Source organism: Ambystoma mexicanum, chromosome 5q (genome assembly GCF_040938575.1).
Source record: "Ambystoma mexicanum isolate Mex_15411 chromosome 5q, UKY_AmexF1_1, whole genome shotgun sequence".
Taxonomy (NCBI): Eukaryota; Metazoa; Chordata; class Amphibia; order Caudata; family Ambystomatidae; genus Ambystoma; species Ambystoma mexicanum.
Window position 1 is genome coordinate 1,057,322,457 of NC_090933.1, and position 22,349 is coordinate 1,057,344,805.

Below are 22,349 nucleotides of genomic sequence, written 5' to 3' on the forward strand. Positions count from 1 at the left end.
ATCTTAATCTTGTATTATCTTTAGAATCCCAGTGCATATTTAATACCAACACACATACCCTTCTATGTGCTAATACAAGTGTTTAGCCCAGCCTAACTTCATCCCTGTGTCTTCAAACTCCTTACCCACTTTTCCTCCCTCTTACTTCACTCTTGCTATTCTTCCCAGCAGACTAAGGTCTGTTGACCCACGGCGGGGATAGAATATTCCTCACAGAATGTTTAATTCACTTTGAAACTACTACATTGGTAATTCGGTACAGTACAATAGCAGAGTAACATAACATATTCTCTTCCTCTTTTCCAGAACTCTGGTCCACCTAACAAATGCTATCGCAAACTTTCTCGCCCTGCTGCACTGGTCACTACCTTTGCAGTATCTGTTTCTCTTTTTCGACTCCCTGCTCATTTTCTTTCCTCCAGTAGACCAAGGTCTGGTTGGCCTTGGTAACTACAGTCATGCCTATGATCACAAACTACTACAGTGTTAATTTAGACCAGTACACACGTTTAATAATAGATTGTATGATTCTTTTCAGGTTTTCTGTTCTTGCTGTATATGTTTTTGTTTTTGATGGTTTCTTAAAATATGTTTTGCTGTTTAATTTTGCTTTCCAGCGAAAATGCATTTCTGCTGACCCCTAATATTACCCCAAGGAATGTGAAGCACTTATCCTTTGAAAAGGCTGCTGAGAGCTATTATCATGGACTAGAGTAAGTTGTACACCAGTTTTAAATCACGTGTTTGATCTGAACGATCACTTGAACTGCCCAAACGCAACCACATTTTTATGTAAAGTAATAATTATTTCTAAACCATTTGTTTTACAAAAGATTCTTGTTTAAGTCTTTGCTGAGGATAGATCCTACGTGTTAATGCTGCATTCTGTCTTCATCACTGCAGTCTGTAATCTGTAAATGGAGCTTGCATTGAAAGGCGCTTGCTGAGCATGGGACATGCACTGGCAGAACCTCTCCTTCTTATGGTCTCCAGTTAGATGGAGTCATAGCTATAATTTCACCAGACCACGATCATGCATTCTTCTGCAGTCAATTTCTAATGGATTCCTTCCAACCCCAGATTACTCATTTTAGATCATCTTCTCCCTTGCCAGCTGGGTTCTTTTATGTGCCCGTAATGCTAGAATTGGCATTCAAGGGGAGTACATAGTGAGGCAGCCATACCCTAGGAATATCTGTTCCTTTTTTCCATGCACTCTGAACTCTGCTGTGGAACACCTCTTAGCACTTGATATTTTTTACTGTGCAATGCCTAATAAAGCAAAGGTCTTGGGCATTAAGTACTGCAGGGATTTCTGGAGCAAATTGTCAGTGTCTGACTTATGTAGGGTATGTTTTAACAGTGTCTGGGAAGAGCACAAAACAGAGCATTGCAGAACCTGCCAGTCCATGCATTCCAAGACACTCATCAAGCATGGTGCAAACTCTAGACCTTCTGGGGTTCTGATCCATGTCAAAAAGTGCAATAGATCAAACAAAGAAAGGTCAGAACCATAGACCGATATCTCCCTCTCCTAGTGACTTCAAGCATTGCTCGTCATCTTCCTTGAAGAAACGGTGTTGTCACTCCCCCTCTAGGGATGATGGCACATCAGAGTTATCGCCACCTACTCAGCTTCTCACCTCATACACTGACGGGCTTTGTCTTTGGTCATCAAAACCTCTACACCAGCCGGCATTGCTCAGGAACCAGTGTCCCCTCACTGCTGTATGCCCCAGTTTATTTGAAAGATGGGATAGATCTCTGATGAGGAATGGGTCCCTTGACTTAATTGTGGTGGGGTACTTTCTGGAGAAGTTCTATAATGGGCAGAAAAATGGGCTGAGCTGGCTTCTGATCTAAAGGACACCAATAGGTTAGACATCTCGACAGAGCTTTACTTTATGCAGACCTCAGCCTATGGCAAACCTCATGCCTCTTACCAGACTTGACTCTAGTGGACGACCAAAGATGAGGGCTCTGCTCTCTGGTGGATGATTGAAAGGACATTGTGCGTCAAACCCTTAACCTGTCCTGCACATGGCACACTGTGTGACACTTGCAACAGACACTGGGTCTAACTTGCATTGACATTCCTCGTTGAAAATGTCAAAGTTCGCCATAGGTGTCCGGGATAAGCTTCTTTATATACCGGTTGTGAAGATGGAATTCTAGAATCTGACTTGGTGGACAGATTTTAGTAGGCCACCCTATTTGTGATGAACAAGGAGCTCTGAGAGGTTGGCCAAAACCCAATCGAGGGAATGGAGAGCAGTCAAGGCTTAGTCTGAGGCAAGTGTAAGTGGAGTCAGGGATCTCGATGAGTCCACACAGAATAGCATCCAATAATTGAATTTAGGTAGTTATAAAAATAGTTGTTTATTTTAGGCCTTTAGAACACACTAAACTAGCAGGTATTGTTGTCACACAACACACTGTAATATAAATATATACAATCGCCATTAGGTTCATTCAATGGACATCGATTTAGCAATGCAGGTAAGTAATGAAGATGTATGAAAATTATGGGAACCAGTCACAAGTTCAGTATCCTAACTTTTAGAAGTCCAAACCCTAAAATGAATGTGGCCTTGTGCCCAAAAGTCACAAGTAAGAGTTCTTCCTGTTAAAATGATGCAAACGGCCTGTGGTGGTGATTAGTTTCAAGCTGTTTAAAAGTTCTAAAACAATTTACCAGAAGGCAGGCAAGATCTCTCCTTTCTTCAAGGTCCAAGGCTAACCTAGGGGTAGGATACCTGACCCTGGTTCGACCACTAAAGTTGAGTGTAAGGGAGACAGACAAAGGAACTTGTTCCCAGTGTTCTCCTATGGAGGACCGGTGGGGTTGAGGGGGAAGCAGGGTTTAGGCACACTGATGCTTACTTACCCCCTTGACCACAATTTTCCCAGATGTCTTTGTCGATCGTCTGGGGGTCACTGGGGGCTCTATCATCCGCCCTTTGTGCTGGAGGTGTCCAGGAGTTGTGAATTTGAAGATTCACCCGGTCTGGTGCAAATGTAAGATGCAACCCATGTCGTTGACTAAATGCAGAATACAACAATGCAGGACTCCTTAGGACACTTTACAGGATGGAGTAAAGTGAGTTCCAGCGACAATCACTGTTTGTAGGTGACGACCAGTGTCCTTCCAGACGCGGTCAGCAGAGCTGCTCTAGGACAGGTTCCCTTGAAGATGGCAATCTGAAATTCTTGGAGAAGGTGACTTGTGGCACAAACCGGTGACCATCAAAGTTCTTGACTCGATCATAGAATAATGACGTATCTCGCCTCTGCAGCACACAAGGGAGATAGTCGATCCACAGGGCAGTTCAGGGGCACTTGTGAAGGCACTGAAAGGATCCTCAAAAAGGCATCAAGACTAGTTGGTCCCCTTAGTCGAAGGGCTAAAGCACCGCTCGGGATCTTCAGAAATCTGGCAGGGGTGCACAGTGCCAGACCCTGGATCTTCAGTGGTCTGCTCTTCCTGAGATTCTTGACTTTGACGTCGATCTGAATGAATTGCAGGAGTCTTCATCTTATCCAAAATCTGAGCTGGAAGCATTCCCAAGCCCACCAATGGTAAGGATTGGCACCATTCATACAGCCAGTAGTGTATGCGTTTTCCCTACCTTTACCACTGGGTCATTCAACCAGTTGCAGAGCTTACTTCAGAGCATCTAAGCCACACCTGTGATCTTCTGCACAGCCTGGCCTTCTCCCTCAATTTAAAGACGTTCTAAGTAGTCCCCACCCAGTGCCTTCAATTAATTGGTGCATTCCTGATACTCGCACAGGCTTGGCTTTTCTCCTAGAGGACAGAGTATCAAGCATTCAGGAAATGGTCAATATTTTCCAGAACCAGATTCTTGTCCTGGCATCAGTCTTTGTGTCTTCTCATCCTCATCGCGTCCAGTATTTCCTGCTACTGAAGGCACGAATACACATGATGTCCCTTGAGTGGCTGCTTCATTGCCAGTCCCAGTTCGAAGGCAGGGTGACTGACCTCTTCCAGGTTTTGACTAGGGTAACATAGGACCTCCTGAGATGGGCCCTTAGAGACATCTTGAAAGGGGAATCATTTTGGAAATCTGAGCTACAGGAAACAATAGCTGTGGATGCCTTGGAAAGGGCTGGGGAACTCGCATGTAAGAATCCCACTGTGAGCAAATGTTGATCCACAGTAGAGATGACTCTGCTTCAATCTGCTGGAGCTCACAGCGATTGTTTTTATCCCTTTTCTCCTTCCTTTCTACGAGCTGAGGGAAAGCAGTCCTGAGCCTGTCATACAACACAGTGGCAATGCACCACCTTAACAACTAGAGAGGTTTAGGGTCGCTCCCGCTGTGCAGAGAGGTGTTTGCAACTGTGGTTCTGGTCCATGAGGAACATCTGTCAGCAGCCGATCTCCATGAGACGGAGAATGTGGTGTTGGATGCCCTGAGCAGGCAGGGGTTGGTCTACCCTGAATAGCCATGCCAGTAGGACTTGGGCAAGTCCTTTGAGCTCTGACTGACCCCTTCACCTTTGATTGCAAACAGGAAGTGCAAGAGTTTTTGCCCCAGGCAATTTCCCCTAGTAGGGCTTTTGGAAGTACCGGACTTGAACTTCAACCTTCTATATGCATTTCCACTGATAACTGTCATTCCTGCAGGAGTCTCAGGTCCATAATGATTTTAATAGTCTCTGACTTGCATAGGAGACGTGGTATCTGGTAATTTGACCTCCACAGTGGCTGACAGCGAAGAGGCCCTCCTTTTAGCTCATAGAGGAGAGTTCTCGCCCCAAGAGACTCAAACTTTGTGCTTGGTTACTGAGAGGATGAGTATTAGAAAATACTTTCTTTTTGCTGCTTCTCACCCATAAACCTCTGAGACACCCTTTTTTTGCTTTGTTTTGACTGCCGATATACATTTTTGGAGGTAAGAAGAGCCTTCAGTTTTACTTCTCTTGCTTTGTACTCATTTTTATTTTCTCCAAAGCTTGTATTTAAACGAAGATACAAGACAAACATTGACCTTGAAATATGGCAGGGAGTGTAATACACAAAATTCCTGAGGCTCACATACAGACCTGCCACCCAAGCCCCTGTCTGATAATGAATTGCCCTATGGTCAGGTTCCCAACGGTAGCATTACAACAGATAATAATTCAACAGTAAAGATGGTTTATGAGTTAGAGGGAAAGTTCTGGGGTGTGACGCTAGAGAGCCGACCAACATGGCCACTGTCCCTTGAGGTCCGCCACAACGTGGGGACTCCTAGTTTACATCCTGTGAGATCCTTGATTGCCCGGCGCTGACAGCAGAAGCAACCCACCCTGGAGTACAGATCGTTGTGTTTAAAGGAAGGCGGAAGCCCTCCATGTGGCAGTTCTGTTGCGGTGTACCTAAAGGCCAGCAGGAGTGGAAGAGAAGGGGCTGGGCTGCGTGCTCCGAGTAAGTGGGCTGGAAGTGGGCTGTCTGCTGTGCAGTGAAACGCTACGCAAGTCATCCTTAACTACGTTGAATACATCGCTTTTCCTCTGCACGGACACGGAGTATGGACTTTATGTTACTTATAATATAATTTACAAGGCTATATAGGAATTATAGACTCTAAATACACCCTTTTTTATATATTTTTATTTTAGGCCACGCCCCCTTTTTTGAAAATACTCAAATTGTGAAGAGCGCGCGCTCCGAGTAAGTGGGCTGGAAGTGGGCTGTCTGCTGTCCACTGCTCGCAGCACAGCAGAGCGGAGTAGCGTCCCTTCCCACAGGGTGTAGTCGGCACGGAAAACCACTCATTCACGAAAGTCCGTGTCCTGTTTGGCATTAGGAACAGGATGACGTGCTTAGTGCACAGTGAGTGAGAAATGCTGTACAACGGATGTCACAATTTCAATTTAGTCATTTATATTGTCATTGTGTTCAAGACGGTGAAACCGCTGCCTTTCCTAATGAGGAGAGCGTTTTAGGGAGGCCATGTAAAACGCTGCTCTTGACCTGATCCTCATATAGCGTGTGATTCCTTTGTGCGTTAATAATGGGAAAGTTTTGAAATCCATTGAGTGTTTTGTTAACACCTTAAGGTTATTTCTGTTAAAAAAACAAATAGATAAATGCTTATTTTGTTTTGTATCTAGTGTGAACCTACTGTGTGTTGTAAAGCAAATCTGCTAACATAGGAACACAGTAAGTCAGCAAAGTAAACACTCTCTGTTCTTCTGTGAATTGGGTAAGATGGAAAACAATACTCGCAGTGGCAAGCAGAGCAAACATACAGCCACTATAGTTAAGGAGGGAGCCTTTAAGTTTACGGAGAAGGCAAAACATAGTACTATAGATGCTGAGGTTGAATCTCATAATGCAATTAGTGAGGATTGCTCTAAGGCCTTAACCAGCATCTTGGATTGCCAAAATAAGAAAGTAAGTGATGTCAAGCTGCACAAAGATCCAGGTGTTATTACTATGGAGAAACTGATTGACTCAAGCAAAAAAAATGCTTTCTCATTAAGGAAGTGTATGATGGGGAATTATCAATCCAGCATAGTTTTTTAAGTGTTGGAGACGATATGAAGCCATCTGGGCAGGACATTTTATCTGTTCCCAGTTCCAATTGCACAAAGGAACAGATTTTGGATATCTCCATGTTGGGAGCAACTGTAATGACTGAACTATATCAGAGGGCACGTCTCTCACTGGGACCTTCCACTCCTGTCACAAGCAGACATGGCGCCATGGAACATGTACACTTGCATTTGGCTACTCCGAAAAAGGAGCTTGTCCATATTTCATCAGAAGCTTCTAAAGTGGAAGATAGTGAGATTATGGGTAATGCGAATGAGTCCTTCCTCAATTGCGCAATTAAAGCTTTCAGGATGTTCATGTTTAAATTAGAGACTGAAGGGACGGCTGATAAATCTATACACATAAATAATGCAGAGAGAGGTGGCTGCTCTAGTCCTGTTGATTTAAATACCCCCCCCACCCAGAATTAATTACGAACCTGTACTTCTTAAATGGGGCCCTCTCCGGTTGCTTATTCTGTGGAGAACACGGAATCTCACTTTCTGGTTGTAAGTAGAATTCTTAATCTCCTTGATAAAGGCCATGAGCTAACTCATTTGGAGATAAGAGCACTTAAACAATCAAACATGGAGATTTTAACAAGCATCAGTAAGATCGAAGGGATGCTATATGGCTCTACAAACAAGGTGCAACTTGATAATAAAGCAGATAAAGTTCTCACCCAAGAGTGTGCCTCTCAAACAGAACATCAAGAAACAAACGTGCATGGCTCGCAAACTGAAATTGCTGGGAATGCAGCAATGTTAACACAATCCTTTTCACAAGCGGTGTCTTGAGTATAAAGAGGCTGGTACTCACAATAAAAATGAAATTGTAAATCAAACTCAAAAACCGCAAGTGGGATGGACCAGTGATTTGGAGCACATGCTGTCTAAAATATTTAGTGACTTAGTTCGTTTGGCTGATCACACAGGTTTATCTTTGGAACAAAATTGTTCTTCATCCTCTGTAAATCGAGTGGACTGTCCCTCTGCTCTTGTACATGTACTTGAACTTCAGCAGAGAGAGGATGTTAAACAGCAAAAACCCTCAAAGTGTATCCGACGAGGGTGAGTCAGAAACAGAGGATACAAAATCAGATAAAATACCCTTTATGTCCCGGAAGCAAAGACGCCTACACCAAAGGGCATTAAAACGAAAGCAAAATGCCAAAAGTACTTTAAGTTAAAAAAATAAAGAAAAAAACAATTTAAAAGGCGTTGCAAATCTCTCGCTTCACCCGAGCAATATTCATGATAATGGGGATGAAGCTGGGGTAGATTTAGATCAATTAAATGCTGAAAGCAAACGGGCGCTCCAGATTTCTCAGGGAAGCAATGACCCAGAGTGCTACAAAAATAAAAGCAAAAAAAAGATGAATACAGCGAAAAATAAACAAATAACAAATAGGGAGGAGTGTATCCAAAAAGGGACTGAGAGTAAAATATTTCCCAATCATAACAATCCCTTATTTAATGAAGGGCGTAAACAAACTCAACTACCTTCCTTTTAACCCATGAATGTAGTATCCACGAAAAGCTCAAATTCTGCTAACAGGAGTAATCCTGTAGCATTGAACCAAAATTATCCTGGTCAATCCAAAGGACCCTTCACTAAACCTGAATTAATAGAAGACAATGAGCCCTCGGTTGGGATTAAGGCAGAGGGGATTACTGACCGCGGGAACATTCCATCAAACGTTGACCCTCTTACCCTTGAATTGCCCATAAACGAAGAGGAAGAGGCACAGGGAATGGAGTCCAAGGGATTGAATGAGGGGGCACTCAATTCTTTGAAGAAGAGAATGCGGCGATTGTAAATCCTGCTACCGTTTTGGGTTGGAAAAGCGATCTGAAAAAAAATGGTAAAACAAGGCTGAATAGAGTTTATTTTCAAAACATTCTACAAAATTCCTATGTTAAGATTATTAAACTCAAATGATGTTGAATGGGTAAGATTGGCCTCTGAGAACAATGGCAAAATGATCTGCAAGATTATATTTTCCATTATTCTAAAACAGATATGGAATTTCAAAAGGGAGTTCGAACAACTGGGGCTGCAATTGCATTTATTTCAGGATGAGAAAAGTGCCATTTCCTTTCTAAACTATATAGTTCCACAACCAGAGACCTCCCTCATTACAGATGTTAATGGTGTTACAGGAGCCAATGTATATATGGAAGCCATTGCTCAGTTAACAGCAATTGCTTCAAACATTAAGGACTGGTCTTGGCTAGGTAATCTGGTTAATGCTGTAATGAATAGCAACATGGCGAATCAGGAACGGTAGCTGAAATAGTATCCAGGTTTTTTCCTGGAATGTTTGTGGATACCACAACTTTTTTTCAGCTCTCAAAATGAATTGCCTGTTTAGTAGACCTGCAATCATCCTCCTTCAGGAGACGATGCTTACTAAACAGATGTCTGTGGAGGGTTTTAGTGTTTTTTCCTTTCCTGCATCAAAATGTGGGATGGGGCGCCCTTCTGGCCGAGCGATTTTGATCAGTTATCGGATTGATGCCTATTCAACCATATTATGCTCTACAACTGATATCCTAGCTATAGACATTAAATTAAATGCTGGAAGGAAGGAAGGAAATGATTGATTTTAAACTTGTACTGTAATCCGCTCAAGCAGAATACGGATGATTTATTCAACACATTGGATGTATTATTTGAAACTGCTATTTTGAGTAATAAATATGAGGGTATCATTGTTGGAGGTGATTTTAATGCAGATTGCCTTGGTTGTATTGATGGTTCTCTCAAATAATCTAAAAAAAAAAGCAGTCATATTAGCTCTGCGTTGGAAAGAGTTTTTTCTGGCATGGAACTTAAGATTTGTAAAATTGTTTCTTGATTCTCTGCCATATACGTGGCATAGGGATAATTGTACCTCCACAATTGATTTTTTTTGCTATATCAGAGGGTTCGCTGAATCTATGTTCTCCTACTAGATCTGTGGATGTGGGTACTAGTGATCACTGCCTTATTTCAATCACAATTGATCTATTTTGGATACATTTGGTAAATGTTCCTGAATTGGCCCTTGTAGAAATAGAGCGTCTCCCGGGCATCATTCGATGGAACAAATATTTATGCCTGAAACTGGTGCAAAGATTAAATAGACTGGTTTTATATTATCCTGATCAGAATTATACAGTACAGGATCTCATTTATATTGAAAGTCAAAATAACAATACTATGAGACACCTAAATTTTTCTATCAAAAACTAATTCAAACAATCACGCAAAGCATTTACACCAATTTGACCCTTATATGGCGTTACTCAAAAAACAAAAACATCTTGATTTAAAACACATAATAGCCCAAAAGTTATCTGCCTCGGAATATATGGCAAGCAAGAAACTAATTGCGCGCCAGTTCAGCAATAACTGCAGAAGACATTGTTATCTTCTTCACCTCAGTGACAATCAAAAAATAGTAAAGTATCTATGCAAACATAATACCAAATCCATCTGGCAGATGTTTAGAAAACCAGGACAGACCTTAAGTGAGCTGGCACTTCCCAATGTAATTTCGGCAAACACTTGGTCCGATTTTATTGAAGGGAATTTTAAACTTCCCAATGCTTTTTCTTCAATTCATTTTCACACAAAAAAATATATACTTTACCCCGTTTTTTCGTTGGTCAATGGATGATATTATATGGGCTATAGAGAAGCTCAATTTTTCAATGGCTTGTGGTCCGGATGGTATACCTGCTTGTGCCTTCAAAGCTGATCCTTTATTTTGGGCCAAATTATTGCTGATAAAGTATGAAAATATATTTATCACAGGGACTATTCCGCATTCATGGCATATTGCCATGATTGTGCCCATCTACAAGAAGGGGAATCCAGCAGAGCCTATAAATTATAGGCCCATTGCCCTCATGGATTGTTCGTATAAGGTTTTTACAATTTTGCTTCTAAATGAAATGGAACAATTTATAAGGTCTCGGGCATTCTATCCAGGAATCAAACTGGCTTTCGAAAACACATGAGAACTTCAATCAATGCCATCATTCCTTCCCATATGCTGTATTCCTGCAAAAAAAATCACACAGATAACATCTATATGGCATCTTTAGATTTGCGCTCAGCTTTTGATTGCGTTATTCGCGATAAGCTATGGTACAAACTACGAAGACTAGGTTTTCCAGAGAATATCACTCAGACCTTGGCACTCCTGCATACTGTTACCTATTTTAAGATTCGTATCAATAGGCAGGGTGATGTGACGCATACAATTCTTACTTGTATGGGGGTGAAGCAAGGTTGTAGCCTTGCTTCCACTCTCTTCAACCTTTATTTGCTTGATATTGAAAATCTTTGGGAACAAATTCTATGCTATCCTGTGAGACTTGGGCACTTTAAGATTCATTGGTTGACTTATGCTAATGACATCATTATATTCGACAAAACTCCCCTGGGATTGCAAAATAAACTACAGGTCTTCTCTGCTTTTGCTACAGAGCATAACTTACAGGCAAATGTTGGTAAATCTAAGATGTTAATTTGTTCAGGTTCAAAAACAATTCCCCGATATACATGGACCCTTAATGGGCATAAACTGGAAAGTATCTCTACACTCAAATATTTGGGTTTTGACATCGCAAATGATTTTTCTATAAAATATTGGAACAATTTATTAACAACTAAAGTTAGACCTTTGATTTCCTTATTAAAAATTATTTATCAGAAATATTGTAAATTCTCCTTAAATCCTGCACTTCAGTTCTACTTATTAAGTCGAACCAATAATTTTGTACAATTTGGATTTGTGCCTGCATAATATTGATGATCTGCTAGACATGGTACAAGGATGTATTTGGAAACATGTCCTAAATTTGGCTAAATCTTTTCCAAATGCATGTATACGTATAGCATTGGGTTTGTCAAGTCTTTCATCGCGCCACTTATGGCGGCAAATGAATGCCTATGTTAAAATGTTGAATCCCCCCAGAAATTCTGTTTATGAAGAGTTTTATAGGATGCTTGTATTGGATAATCCTTCTTCAATTGTAGTCTTCAAAAAAAGAATGGACCTTGCACTTCTTCGAATTAATATCACGAAAGAAGATCTAACAACGAGAGCGAGTTATTGTAAAAAAAAGGGTATATCAAGTAGACTGGGTTGATGCTTATGACAAAATTGGTACTTATAGATTGTATAGGGAGTTTGCCTTACATTCACACAAAAGGGCCCCAAGACTGATGTATATAGAATGTTTCCCTGACATTAAAGTACAGGAAATTTACATGCGCTTCCGTATGAACCAACTACATTCAAAAGAACGCATCAGTCATTGGATTAATTTTGATTCAGAGGTATGTCGCTTTTGCGAGATAGCTCCCCAAAGAGAAACTATAAAACATCTGGTCATTTTCTGTAGATATTTTGAAAAAGAAAGATTTCTGTTTCTGGGAGATAAAAATGTTGAGAAATCAATTTCTTCACGTGAAACGCTATGGTACAAACGCATGAACAATTCTTTTGTTGCTTTCATGTGGGCATTGGCTAGACTTCTATTTAAAATTGAAGAGGAACTTATGTTGAAAATGGAGTGTCAGCAAAATGGCGCATAGTGAGAACTCATTGACCAAATTTTGGATATAAATAGTATCGTATATATGTGAGCGTACATCCAGCATTACATTTTTTGTGTTTTATGTTTGAGCAATGTGAAACCACATGTGTAAGTGTCATATGAGGAAACAAGTTATTTGGAATGTTTTATGTTCTATTTAATGTTTATGAAATGGAGTCTTAAAAAAAAATGTAGAGATAATTTTACTGTGAACTATTTCAATTTGGATTTTTAATTATGTAAGTGTGGAAAGTTTCTTTTGTAAACTATAACACACTATATTAATGAATATTAATGAGGGGTTGGGCTGCAGGACTGTGAGCTGCGGTGACTTCGGTCAGGGGATCGCAGACGAGACGCCACTCTGGGTTCTGAGCTGCACTGGAACCCGACAGGCTCTTTCTTTGAGTCCGTGGGTGCACCAGGCTTCCGCCTCAGTGCTTTGGGACCCAGGCAGCGTTAGAGATGGGTCGCCAGTGACCATGTCGGAGCAGGCAGGAAGTGCCTCCTCCTAGCAGAGCTTTGGGCCTGTAGAACAGCGTGGTGGTGGTGACCCAAAGTATGTCAGGAACCCTGCGTGTCAGCAGGGGGGCCGCAACCAAAGGTGGAAAGTCAAGCTGTTGCGAGGAGGCTCGCATGGGGCGCAGCAACTGCATAGGAGGCCTGAGTGGAACTGGAGCATGGACAGTGCTGGAAGTAGTACCTGTGGAGGGAGGAAGAGCCCATCACATTGTGGCATACTTCTAGGCATATTTTGCTGTGAGGTGTGATAGGGGCACCAATCGTGTTGTGGTGTGAAATTGCCTGAGGACAGGACTGGAGCAGAAGCAAGGCCACAGCACACAAGGGGGCTTTGAAGTTCCCATGAGAGTATACTAAAAGGGAACCTTATTGCTGACTGTGTGGCGCTGCACGCTATAGGGGTACATGCTGGGAATCTAAAGGATCAAGCACAGAAGCCTTAAAGCCATCGTCTAGAGGCCTTACTACCACCACAATGGTCAAAGGACAGCAACACAAACTGGACCAATGCCTGGGGGTCAAAGCAAAGCAGCCCAAGTCGAAAGGGCCTTCGGAACACAATGACCCAGAACCTGCACAGGACAGTGTGATGCTGGGGAGGCTGTTGGAGGTGATCCAGGACTCCAGGGCCGCATTGGAGGCTAAAGAGGAAGCAGTAGCTGTTGACCAGATGCTGGGGAGAGCTGACTTTAAGAAAAGGGGGGAGAGCGTGACTGAGTTGGAGCAGAGAGTGGGGGCGTCTGAGGATACCCTAATGGTGTTGCAGGCCCGGTGGGTGAGCTCAGTGGCCACTAGCGTACTTGAAATCCATGCTGAAGACACAGAGGGTCACTCACGGTGCAACATCATCTGCATACTACGGGTGGCTGAGGGAGAAGAGGGCCCAAGCGTGGAACTGTATTTGGAGCAGCGAGTCTCGGATGTGTTGAAGATTAAGGGATGTACTATTGAGAGCTTGCAGAGAGTCCCGGGAAGGAGCCCAATGCCTGGCGCCCACTGCGTGCCATAGCAGTGAGACTGCTTAACTTTCGGGGCTGGAATAGGATTCTTCCGGATGCCAGGAAAAACAGTCTACAAAGTGAGCAATATGAGAATCCTGGGGTTTCCTGATTTCACGCAGGAGGTACAGAAACAGCGCAAGTCATGTGGTGCGCTGAGAAGAAGGCTGAACGAACTTGGATGATATAGGTATATGATGTTCTTCAAAGCTAAACTGAAGGTACTTGTGGACGGCCGCTCTTGTCTTTTTTTTTTCCCTGACCCAGTGAGGTATTGAACTGGTTGGACACTGTCATCAGATCCCAGGCCTTAAACGAGGAAGTGGACGGGGATTGGAACATTTGGTGGGAACACACCCAGGCCATGTTATGTTAATTATTTTTGAAGTGCGCGCGCTTGCCGACACATCTTGGCGCTATGAAGAGAACTCGGAGGGAATAGAAAACGAACCAGATCCAGCAGCCGACGAAAGGTCAACAGATTGTTGGTAACCCTCAGCTGCTTTGGCAGAGAGTTCCAGAAGCTGTAGGCGGTGGAAAAGATAAGCGAGGCTGAGCCAGAAACAAAGAGTTGCAGTAATCTAGCCGGCTTAAAACGAAGGAAGCCGTAACTAGCGGTCTCGTTGGACGGGAAGGAAAGGCTTTCCGAAGTACCCGGAGTTGAAAAAAGCCAGCCTTACAAATGGCTCACACTTGACATTCCATAGACAGTGAGGCCGAGAAAATAACTCCCAGATTCTTGACCTCCCCTGCTGGCAAGGGACATGCTCCAGGTTCGGTGGGCCAGTAGACTGGGGACCAGGTAGATGGAGCAATGTTGCTGATCGCTCGAGGGCCGTGCGGGGGGGTACACCACCAGGACTTCGGTCTTGACGCCATTCAGTTTCAGCCAATTACTGCCCATCCATCCATTCACGGCCAAAAGGCAACTCCTAAGCTGAGACACAAGGCCCGGCTCGTTGGTATCCAGCCGGACAATAATTTGCATATCAGCAGTGGCGTAACACCTGAAGCCGAACGAGCGGATGAGCAAGATAAGAGGCTGAATAGAATCCAAGAGTCCATTCTGGTGGGGCATGTACCGGGTGGGTGTATGTCAGCAAAGATGGAATGCTTGTCGTGATGGAGGAGATGCAACCACTGGAACATGATGGTGATGGCAAGACTAGTGTGGATGGTGCAACTAATCAGGCCATGTTGGGACTTGAAGATCATGCTTGAGAAGTTGTCTAGCCAGGGCCTACAGGTTCCATATGTTACAATGGGGGGGGGGGTGTGTTTTGTTGCTCTGGTGCTCCCACTCACTCCTCTTTGGGGCTCTGGAGGGAGGGAGAGGGGGTGGGCGGTGAGATGTATAAATTGAAATTGTTCTGGGGCTTGTGTGCGTTCTATGGAGTTATTTTCCGGTGGGGAAGGTTGCCCCAAGGGGTGAAAGACTGGGGCCAGATCATTGAGAAGGTGTAATACAGAGGGGCTCTCTGGGGGTGGTGGGTGATGCTCACCTACAGAGCTCTACCCTTCTCCCGCCATCTGGCAGGTGCCTGGCAGGGGTGTAGTAGCGGAACCTTCATTTGAATGAATTGGGACAGGTTGATTGCAGCGCATGGGTTGGTGCAGAAGTTGCACTAAGTGTTGGGATTAATGGGAACGGGGGCGGCTTGGTACGGGTTTGGAATAATTGTTGGTTTTAGGTTACTTTGTCACACACATATAGGTCTGAAGCCAAGGTGGATGTTGCGGTGCTGCAAGAGACTCACCTGGACGCTCAGGTTGCTGAGTGCGCTGGTGAATTGGTGGAAGGGTAAAGTGATTGGTACAGCCTTTTCTTCTTACTCCAGGGGATGTAAAGGAGGAGGTGGACACATTTTCCCCAAATCCCGTCCCCTCACCGCAGTCTTATTGGAACAGTAGGAGAAGAGCCCTGTATGGGACTTCACATGTTGTCCCTATACCGCATAGAGTATATGAGAGACGATATACACTCAGACAACCCTATCGAGTGTATCCTTGCACAGAAAGAGTGGAAGGATGTCAACACGCACCATTGGATATCATGGAGCGATAAGTGAAATCTGATGAGGGTAGAATTATGTCATAAAGATGATGTATGGAGACATACTAAAACAATATGAAATTACTTAGGAATGACGATATAACTAAAGCAACAAGAGAAACTTATGAAATAAGAGAAATTATGTATGCAAAAGAAGACAAAGTAACTTGCTGACCAATTAAGTGTAAATACGCAGTAATGCAAGGTAGAGAAGACAAAGAAGCTTGTTATAGAGGAATATATAACGTTGCTAGGATGGCCATAATTGGAATGTGGGCGCCGGCGCGGGTTAAGATTCAATCCAGCTATTTCAGAGACAGACAAGGGTTGTAGAGTCAGGAGACGTTGGAAGAACAGCTTTGTGTGCAAAATACAGCAGAGTCTATGTTGGCCTGGAATCAAGGATGCGATTTTAAGGAACAATTGTAATTCACAAAGGTAGGCAGACGCATAAGCAAAAGCGAAGTATTGGACAATTAAAAGTGTGTAAAGTCTATACAAGATAGAGTGAGCAAGTCTCTGCAGGCCAAGAGGAACAATGACACGTAGTATAATTAAATCAAATGGCAGTAAGAGGTTGAGATGGAAACATTTGTGGTCTCTTCACATGTGATTCAGAAGTCGAAAACAAGGGCTAGTCATTAAGCTGTGGATGAAGATGGTGATGTGCTTACACTCCCTTGGATGTACCAGAACGGAGCTCACACTACAAAGTCAACTACAGACTTTAAACTTTGTCCCATGGCCGTACTGATGAGAGATGATGTATTAATTGGGAAAGTGGGGAGTCATTTGACGTGACTCAAGCACTTGGGTTTCGTTTTGCTTACGTGCTGCTAACAAGCCGAAAGTCCAAGGTTGGGTGAGAATGCCAACCGATCAGTGGCTGTATAGGGCAACCTACTATACAATGTTGCATAGACCAATCTGCTACCATTTTGTCCGCTATATTCAGCATTATACATATTTTAGAGGTAGTTTGAGGCATGCCCTACAGACAAGGGGCAGCCAATGGTGTACTATCCCCTATGTGTTCTATAAGTGTATATGTACCCCTAACCAATCCCTCCCGTCAATAAGTTTTACAGTTTGCCAAGTAGGATGACGTCATAGATGACGCATATCGGGGTATAAGACCTCTGTGTAATCAAGTTTGTGAGTGTGCATGCATCAGTCTGATGCACTGCTTTATTAAATTGCGAATAAAGTAGTACTTTGGTCTGAGATCTTTATTGGCAATCCCATCTAGCACAAAAGAAGCTTCAACGTGCTAGAGCACAGGGATGTTGATATGGAGCAGGGATGCAGCTGGATTACAGATCTCACACACTATAATTGACGGAGAGGGACAGAACGTGGGGATGGTAGGTGAAATTATGGTGCGTACTGTATTTCTCTTGGGCATGTACACCCCAACATTGCTCAGGCCACATTTTGTTTCAGCAGGTGCAGAGCATCCTTGCAGGCTATTGCACTTCCTGGATTCTCTGGCTTGGGGATTTTGTGCAATGGATCGTACGTGAGATGTTGTGAGCACAGCGGTCCGACCAACGAGTGTTGCAATGAAAACTTTAGTCCGAGTTGCTGAGGAATTGAGTCTGTTGGATGTTTGGCAAGTACTACACAGGGAAGCACATAGCTATTCTTATTTCTCTGCTGTGCATGGGTTATACTCGCACATTTAGGCTCTGGTTGGGGAGGAGGGGTTTGGCATGTTAGCCTCGGCTACATTTTTGAACCGAACACTGTCGGACCATGCGCTGCCGATAGTGGGGCTGGTCAGGAAATTTACTAGATGTTCCTGGGCAGTGCCTTTCGGCTAACACTGGAGGAGGAGATTAGGCAGTTTTTAGATGTCGATTGGGGGTCCACTGGGAGGCGCTGAATGTGTCGATCAGTGATTTGTATCATGGCCAAGGTTGATGTGCGAAAGGTCATAACAGAGGAGGTGAAGGGTAGCTACTATGGATCAGGCACTGGCCAGAGGGGAGGTACAGAATGAGACACTGACCAATGCAGGGAGCGACCTCTAGGCAGCACGGGAGCGTCTGGATTCTTGCTCATATGCGTAATATGTAGATAAAGAACACGCAGTAGGGAACCAGGCGGGTAGGTTGTTGGCCCGGCTGGTAAGGGACGGAGTAGTGCGGGGGGCAGCAAGGTTGCAGAGGGATATCGGACACACAGGGGACACTGGTGACAGTGAGAGAAGATATATGCAAGGCATTTGAAGAGTTCTATTTCTCACTGTACGAGGGTAGTGATGTTTCAATTCACAACTGGCTGCACAATGGCTCGAAGAGACAGGACTCGAGATCTCTGGGGAACAGAGGGCACTGCTGGAGGGGGATATCGATGGGCTTGAACGTGTGGTTAGAGGACACTGCAGGGGTAAAACTCCAGGAATAGACTGCATAATGGTCAATGTCTATAGGACATTCCGGCAGCAATTATTCCCTAAATTCTTTGAGGTTTCTCTGGAGGCTAAGGCGTGAGGATGCTTTCCCCAACCAATGCTGGAGGCACTGGTAATACTCTTAGCTAAGGCCAGCAGGGAATGCGCCTCGTATCTTCCTTTATCTATGGTACATGTGGATGTAAACATTTTGCGCTAAATCTTAGCGGGCATCTTGCGCAAGTTATGCAGGGGTTGGTACTTCCAGACCAGACATATTTCACACCTGGTGATCCACTAAATAGAATCTGAGTAAGCTGTTTTTAATTCTGGATAAATATAGGGGCAGGGGGGAAAAGGTGCCAGTGGTGAGCTTGGACTCGTACAAGGCATTTGACTCATTCTCCTGGGTGTTCCAGTGGATGGTGCTGAGCAAGATAGAGCTGGCAGCCTAGTTCATAAAATGGGTCCAACTGCTGTATGCTGGCTCTTCAAGTGTGCATATTAATGGGGTAGTGTCATAACCCTGACCGGTGCATCGTGTCACACATCAGGGGTGTCCTCTGTCTCCCCTACATTTTGCGTTGATCATCGAGCTGCTGGCACAGGTGATACGCAAGAGGCATATAATGGTAGGCCTACAGATGGGGGAGGGTGTTAACAATGTGTATCATTATACGCAGATGATGTGTTCTATGTTAAAGACCCAGCGACTAATCTGAGACGAGTTATGGCAATGGTAGGAGTGGTAAGGAAGTTGTCGGGCTGGTAGTGAATCAGTCCAAATCCACAATTTACATGTTGCTGACTGATGTGGGTAACGGACTGGTGCAGCACGGAATGGAAATTACTGATGGGGGGAGAGGGGGGTGGGGAAGGTTGTACCCTGGGCATCAGGGTGGGAGTGGACTGGGACTGGGTATACCAGCATAATGGTGATGGGGTAATGACTGCCTTCCAGGAACTAGCTGATTTTTGGATATGGTTCCCTAGATCATTGATGGGATGACTCGCACTTGTGAAAATGTTTGTCCTCCCTAAATTGTTATATATATTTCAGGTGTTGCCTATCATTATACCAGCAGCATGCTTCCGGGACCCCCACAGGACCATGTCTGGACTGTTGTGGAGTGGGAAATGCCAAAGGTTGCGTTTGCTACTTTACAGCTGCCAGTGGGGAAGGGGGCAATAGGGTCATCTGACCTTGGAGCGTATTATGGGACGTCCACCTTGCAGCAAAGGGTGGACTGCTTTGCAGATCTGCACAGAGACAGACTTAAGAATTGGATTCTAGCTGAAGTGGCCCCTCAAAATGTGCTGGAACTCCTAGCGGGTGTTAGGCAGAAACCTGTGCAGTTCCCTTAGGGAACACTGCAAAACATTTAAGACTACAGGTGTTGGCAGTAAACCCACTTGGTAGCAGTCTGTACCACCCAGATTTACCTGGTAGCTGTGGCTGAGCAGTCAGACTTCCCTCAAGAAGAGTTAGGCAGTATGCAAAGTATACTCAATAGGCACTCAGATACAATACAAGCAAATACTGACCAGAGCTTTGGTATCAAAGTATATAATTATTTATTTAAAAACACACAGTTGAAACACTCCAGCACTCTTATTGTAAACTTATCCTAAACACAGTTACTATTAAGATATATACACCCCTTTTTCTCTATTAGATAAATCACAGTAAAACACCACTTATTTTCATACAGAGGTGGGCGCTTAACTAGATTGCACTCTAATAAGTTTGTGAGAAAAGGTAGGGAAAAAGACAGAATATGAAGAGGTACACCACTCTGTGATTCAGGAACACTGTTAGCAAGGCAGAGAGCGAAAAAAGTCACTGGTGAGCCAAAGTCCAAAGGCTGGGCCCTCTCTTAGAGAGAGCGGAGCACAAATGCGCCCAAGATCACACAGTTACACTAGGCTTAGAAAAGTCTTGCAGAGGGTTCAAGAAGAGTTTAGAGAGGCTTAGAAAAGTTTAGCCAAGGTGTCCCAGGTTCGAAAGCCAGGGGCTAAATCTACCCCGTACAGTCGGTAGCAAGGGAAGCCAGGCGGGACACGGTACCTTAAGTGGGAAGGATCCTCCAGCGGTGGCAGTTGTTCCTGGTAGTGGGTGCAAGTTGCGTCGTCGTCCAGGGGAAGACTTGGAGGAAAGATGAGGGTCGTTGCACTACCAAGCAAGAAACCAGCCGCAGAGTTTTCCGGTTAAAGGTGGTACCTTGGTTTCGCGGTCGTGGTAAAACGTGGTATCCCGGTTGCCAGGGTGCTTGGCACGGGCAAGGCGGCCACGAGGTACGTTTGGAAAGCGAAAAGACAGTGAAACTGGTTATCCCCACCAGTCAAAGGAAGAAGACTCTCCGGCGGGAGATCTCCTCTGTCGTTGGGAAAAGTGGTGAGGCAGTCCAGCAGGGCTCCACCGGTGGTGGTGTCGTGGCAGGTCGGCTCAGCTTCTCCCTCGTCGGATTCTTAGGTCCTGTGGCGACTTCTGAAGTTCCAGTCCCCAAAGCCCTGCTTTTATGCAGCAAACCCCCATTCACTCAGCCTAGCTGTCACTCAAACATGCTAAGTGGTCCGCCGGCCGGCTCACCACTTGGGCCAAACAGGATGGAGTGCGACTTGAGTTGCCTAGGCAACTCAGTCCAGGGTGCCTAAATTCCCCTCCACCCCTCCTAAGTACCCCAGACATAGTGGCACCACTTTGGAGGGCTTCTGTAGAAGCCCGCCAAAAGGTGGAACAAAGGGCTCGACTTGGGTTGGAGTCACAGAAGAGAACACAAACGCCATTTTAGAATCAAGTTTTGGCAAAAAATACCAACCGGAGAATTAATATTAATTAAATAAACCGGCGGTATGTTCGAGGCTACCATAAATAATTAAATAAAGATAGTAGCCTAAAACAATGGGAAATCCCATAGGAAAATATTCGCGGTTGAATATAACAAGTAGTATCCAGTGCCACCAGCCAAAACTCGATCAGGGGGGACGGAGACGTGCCCACTCGACTAACAGACCCTGGGGCAATCGAATTGCCCCAGCCAGTACGTCCACAATACGTTTGTAATAGTTCTGTTCAGAATTTAAGACTAGTAAAGTCAATGGTGACTTTACATGCCCTGGGAGACAGTAGTCAGTCCCAGGGTATGGAGTCTATACTGGGGGGTCACTAAGACACCCCTGTGTCACTGCACTGAGGGTGCTGTGTAACACACATCACAAAAACACATGTAGCCCTATGGAGCAAAAGACCCCATAGCCCATTAAACACATCTAGACTCAAAGAAACACACTCAAATAATGCCCAAGAGTGAGGGTAAAAGAGTCGCACTCTTGGCAGGAGAAAAAAAAAATAAACCACAGAAATCCAGCAAAGCTGCTGGGGGACTCACTAGGTTAGGAAATTCAGCCTAAAAAGAGAATTGAGAGAGAGAGAGGAGAGAGAGAGGAGAGAGAGAGGAGAGAGAGAGGAGAGAGAGAGGAGAGAGAGAGGAGAGAGAGAGGAGAGAGAGAGGAGAGAGAGAGGAGAGAGAGAGGAGAGAGAGAGGAGAGAGAGAGGAGAGAGAGAGGAGAGAGAAAATGAGAGAGAGAGAGAGAGAAAATAAATATATTTTCACTGGTCAGCACCATTACACAAACATGGTTGAAGGCCACCAGGGTACCCAGACAGAACTTTCCACTTATGGCTGAACTTCCCCTGACCAGGAGCGGGCTGGGAGTGCACCTCGGCGAAATGGAAGGCATCGCAGAGGCGTGACCAGGAGCGGGCTGGACTGTTGTGGCGACATTTATCATGAATGTGTGATTTCTACATATGTAGAATTTAGTGCAGCTCATCCTGCGGTGCAACTGAACTACTTGCACTTTGCAACTCTTATGGAGGTTGTGAGAACGACATAGGAGGGTTTTCCTGACAAACCCTATACGCATAGCATGAATGTATCAATAATACGGCTGACTGAGGGTGGTAGGAATGTATCTGAATTGTATGCAGCGGACAGTGCTGAGCTAGATGTTAAGGCGATGAACCTTTTTGATAAATGGGAGAGGAATGTAGGGGAGGCATTCTTGGACTGCGAAAGGAACAGGGCCCTCTTGCACGCTAAACAGGTTTAGAGGAACGCTTGCTCCCAGTGGATACACTACAAAATAGTGTGAAGGCAGTAGGTCATACTGGTGAGAGGTACTAAAATGACAGCCAACGTAAACCTGACCTGCTGGAGGTGCCAGGCGGGTGTTGGGA

At 44.5% G+C, this 22,349-nt stretch overlaps 1 protein-coding gene across 2 annotated transcripts in view; it reads left to right on the forward strand.

Annotated features, from left to right (window-relative positions):
* The window catches only part of MTBP (MDM2 binding protein), a 701,292-nt gene that overhangs the window by 464,928 nt on the left and 214,015 nt on the right, over window positions 1-22,349 (forward strand). Inside the window, exon 17 of one of the 2 annotated variants that reach the window (XM_069621563.1) lies at window positions 618-713. The exons of the other annotated variant lie outside the window; for it this stretch is intronic. Coding sequence (XP_069477664.1) covers window positions 618-713 — 96 coding nt within the window. The remainder of the gene's footprint in view (window positions 1-617; window positions 714-22,349) is intronic. 2 annotated transcript variants of the gene reach the window in all.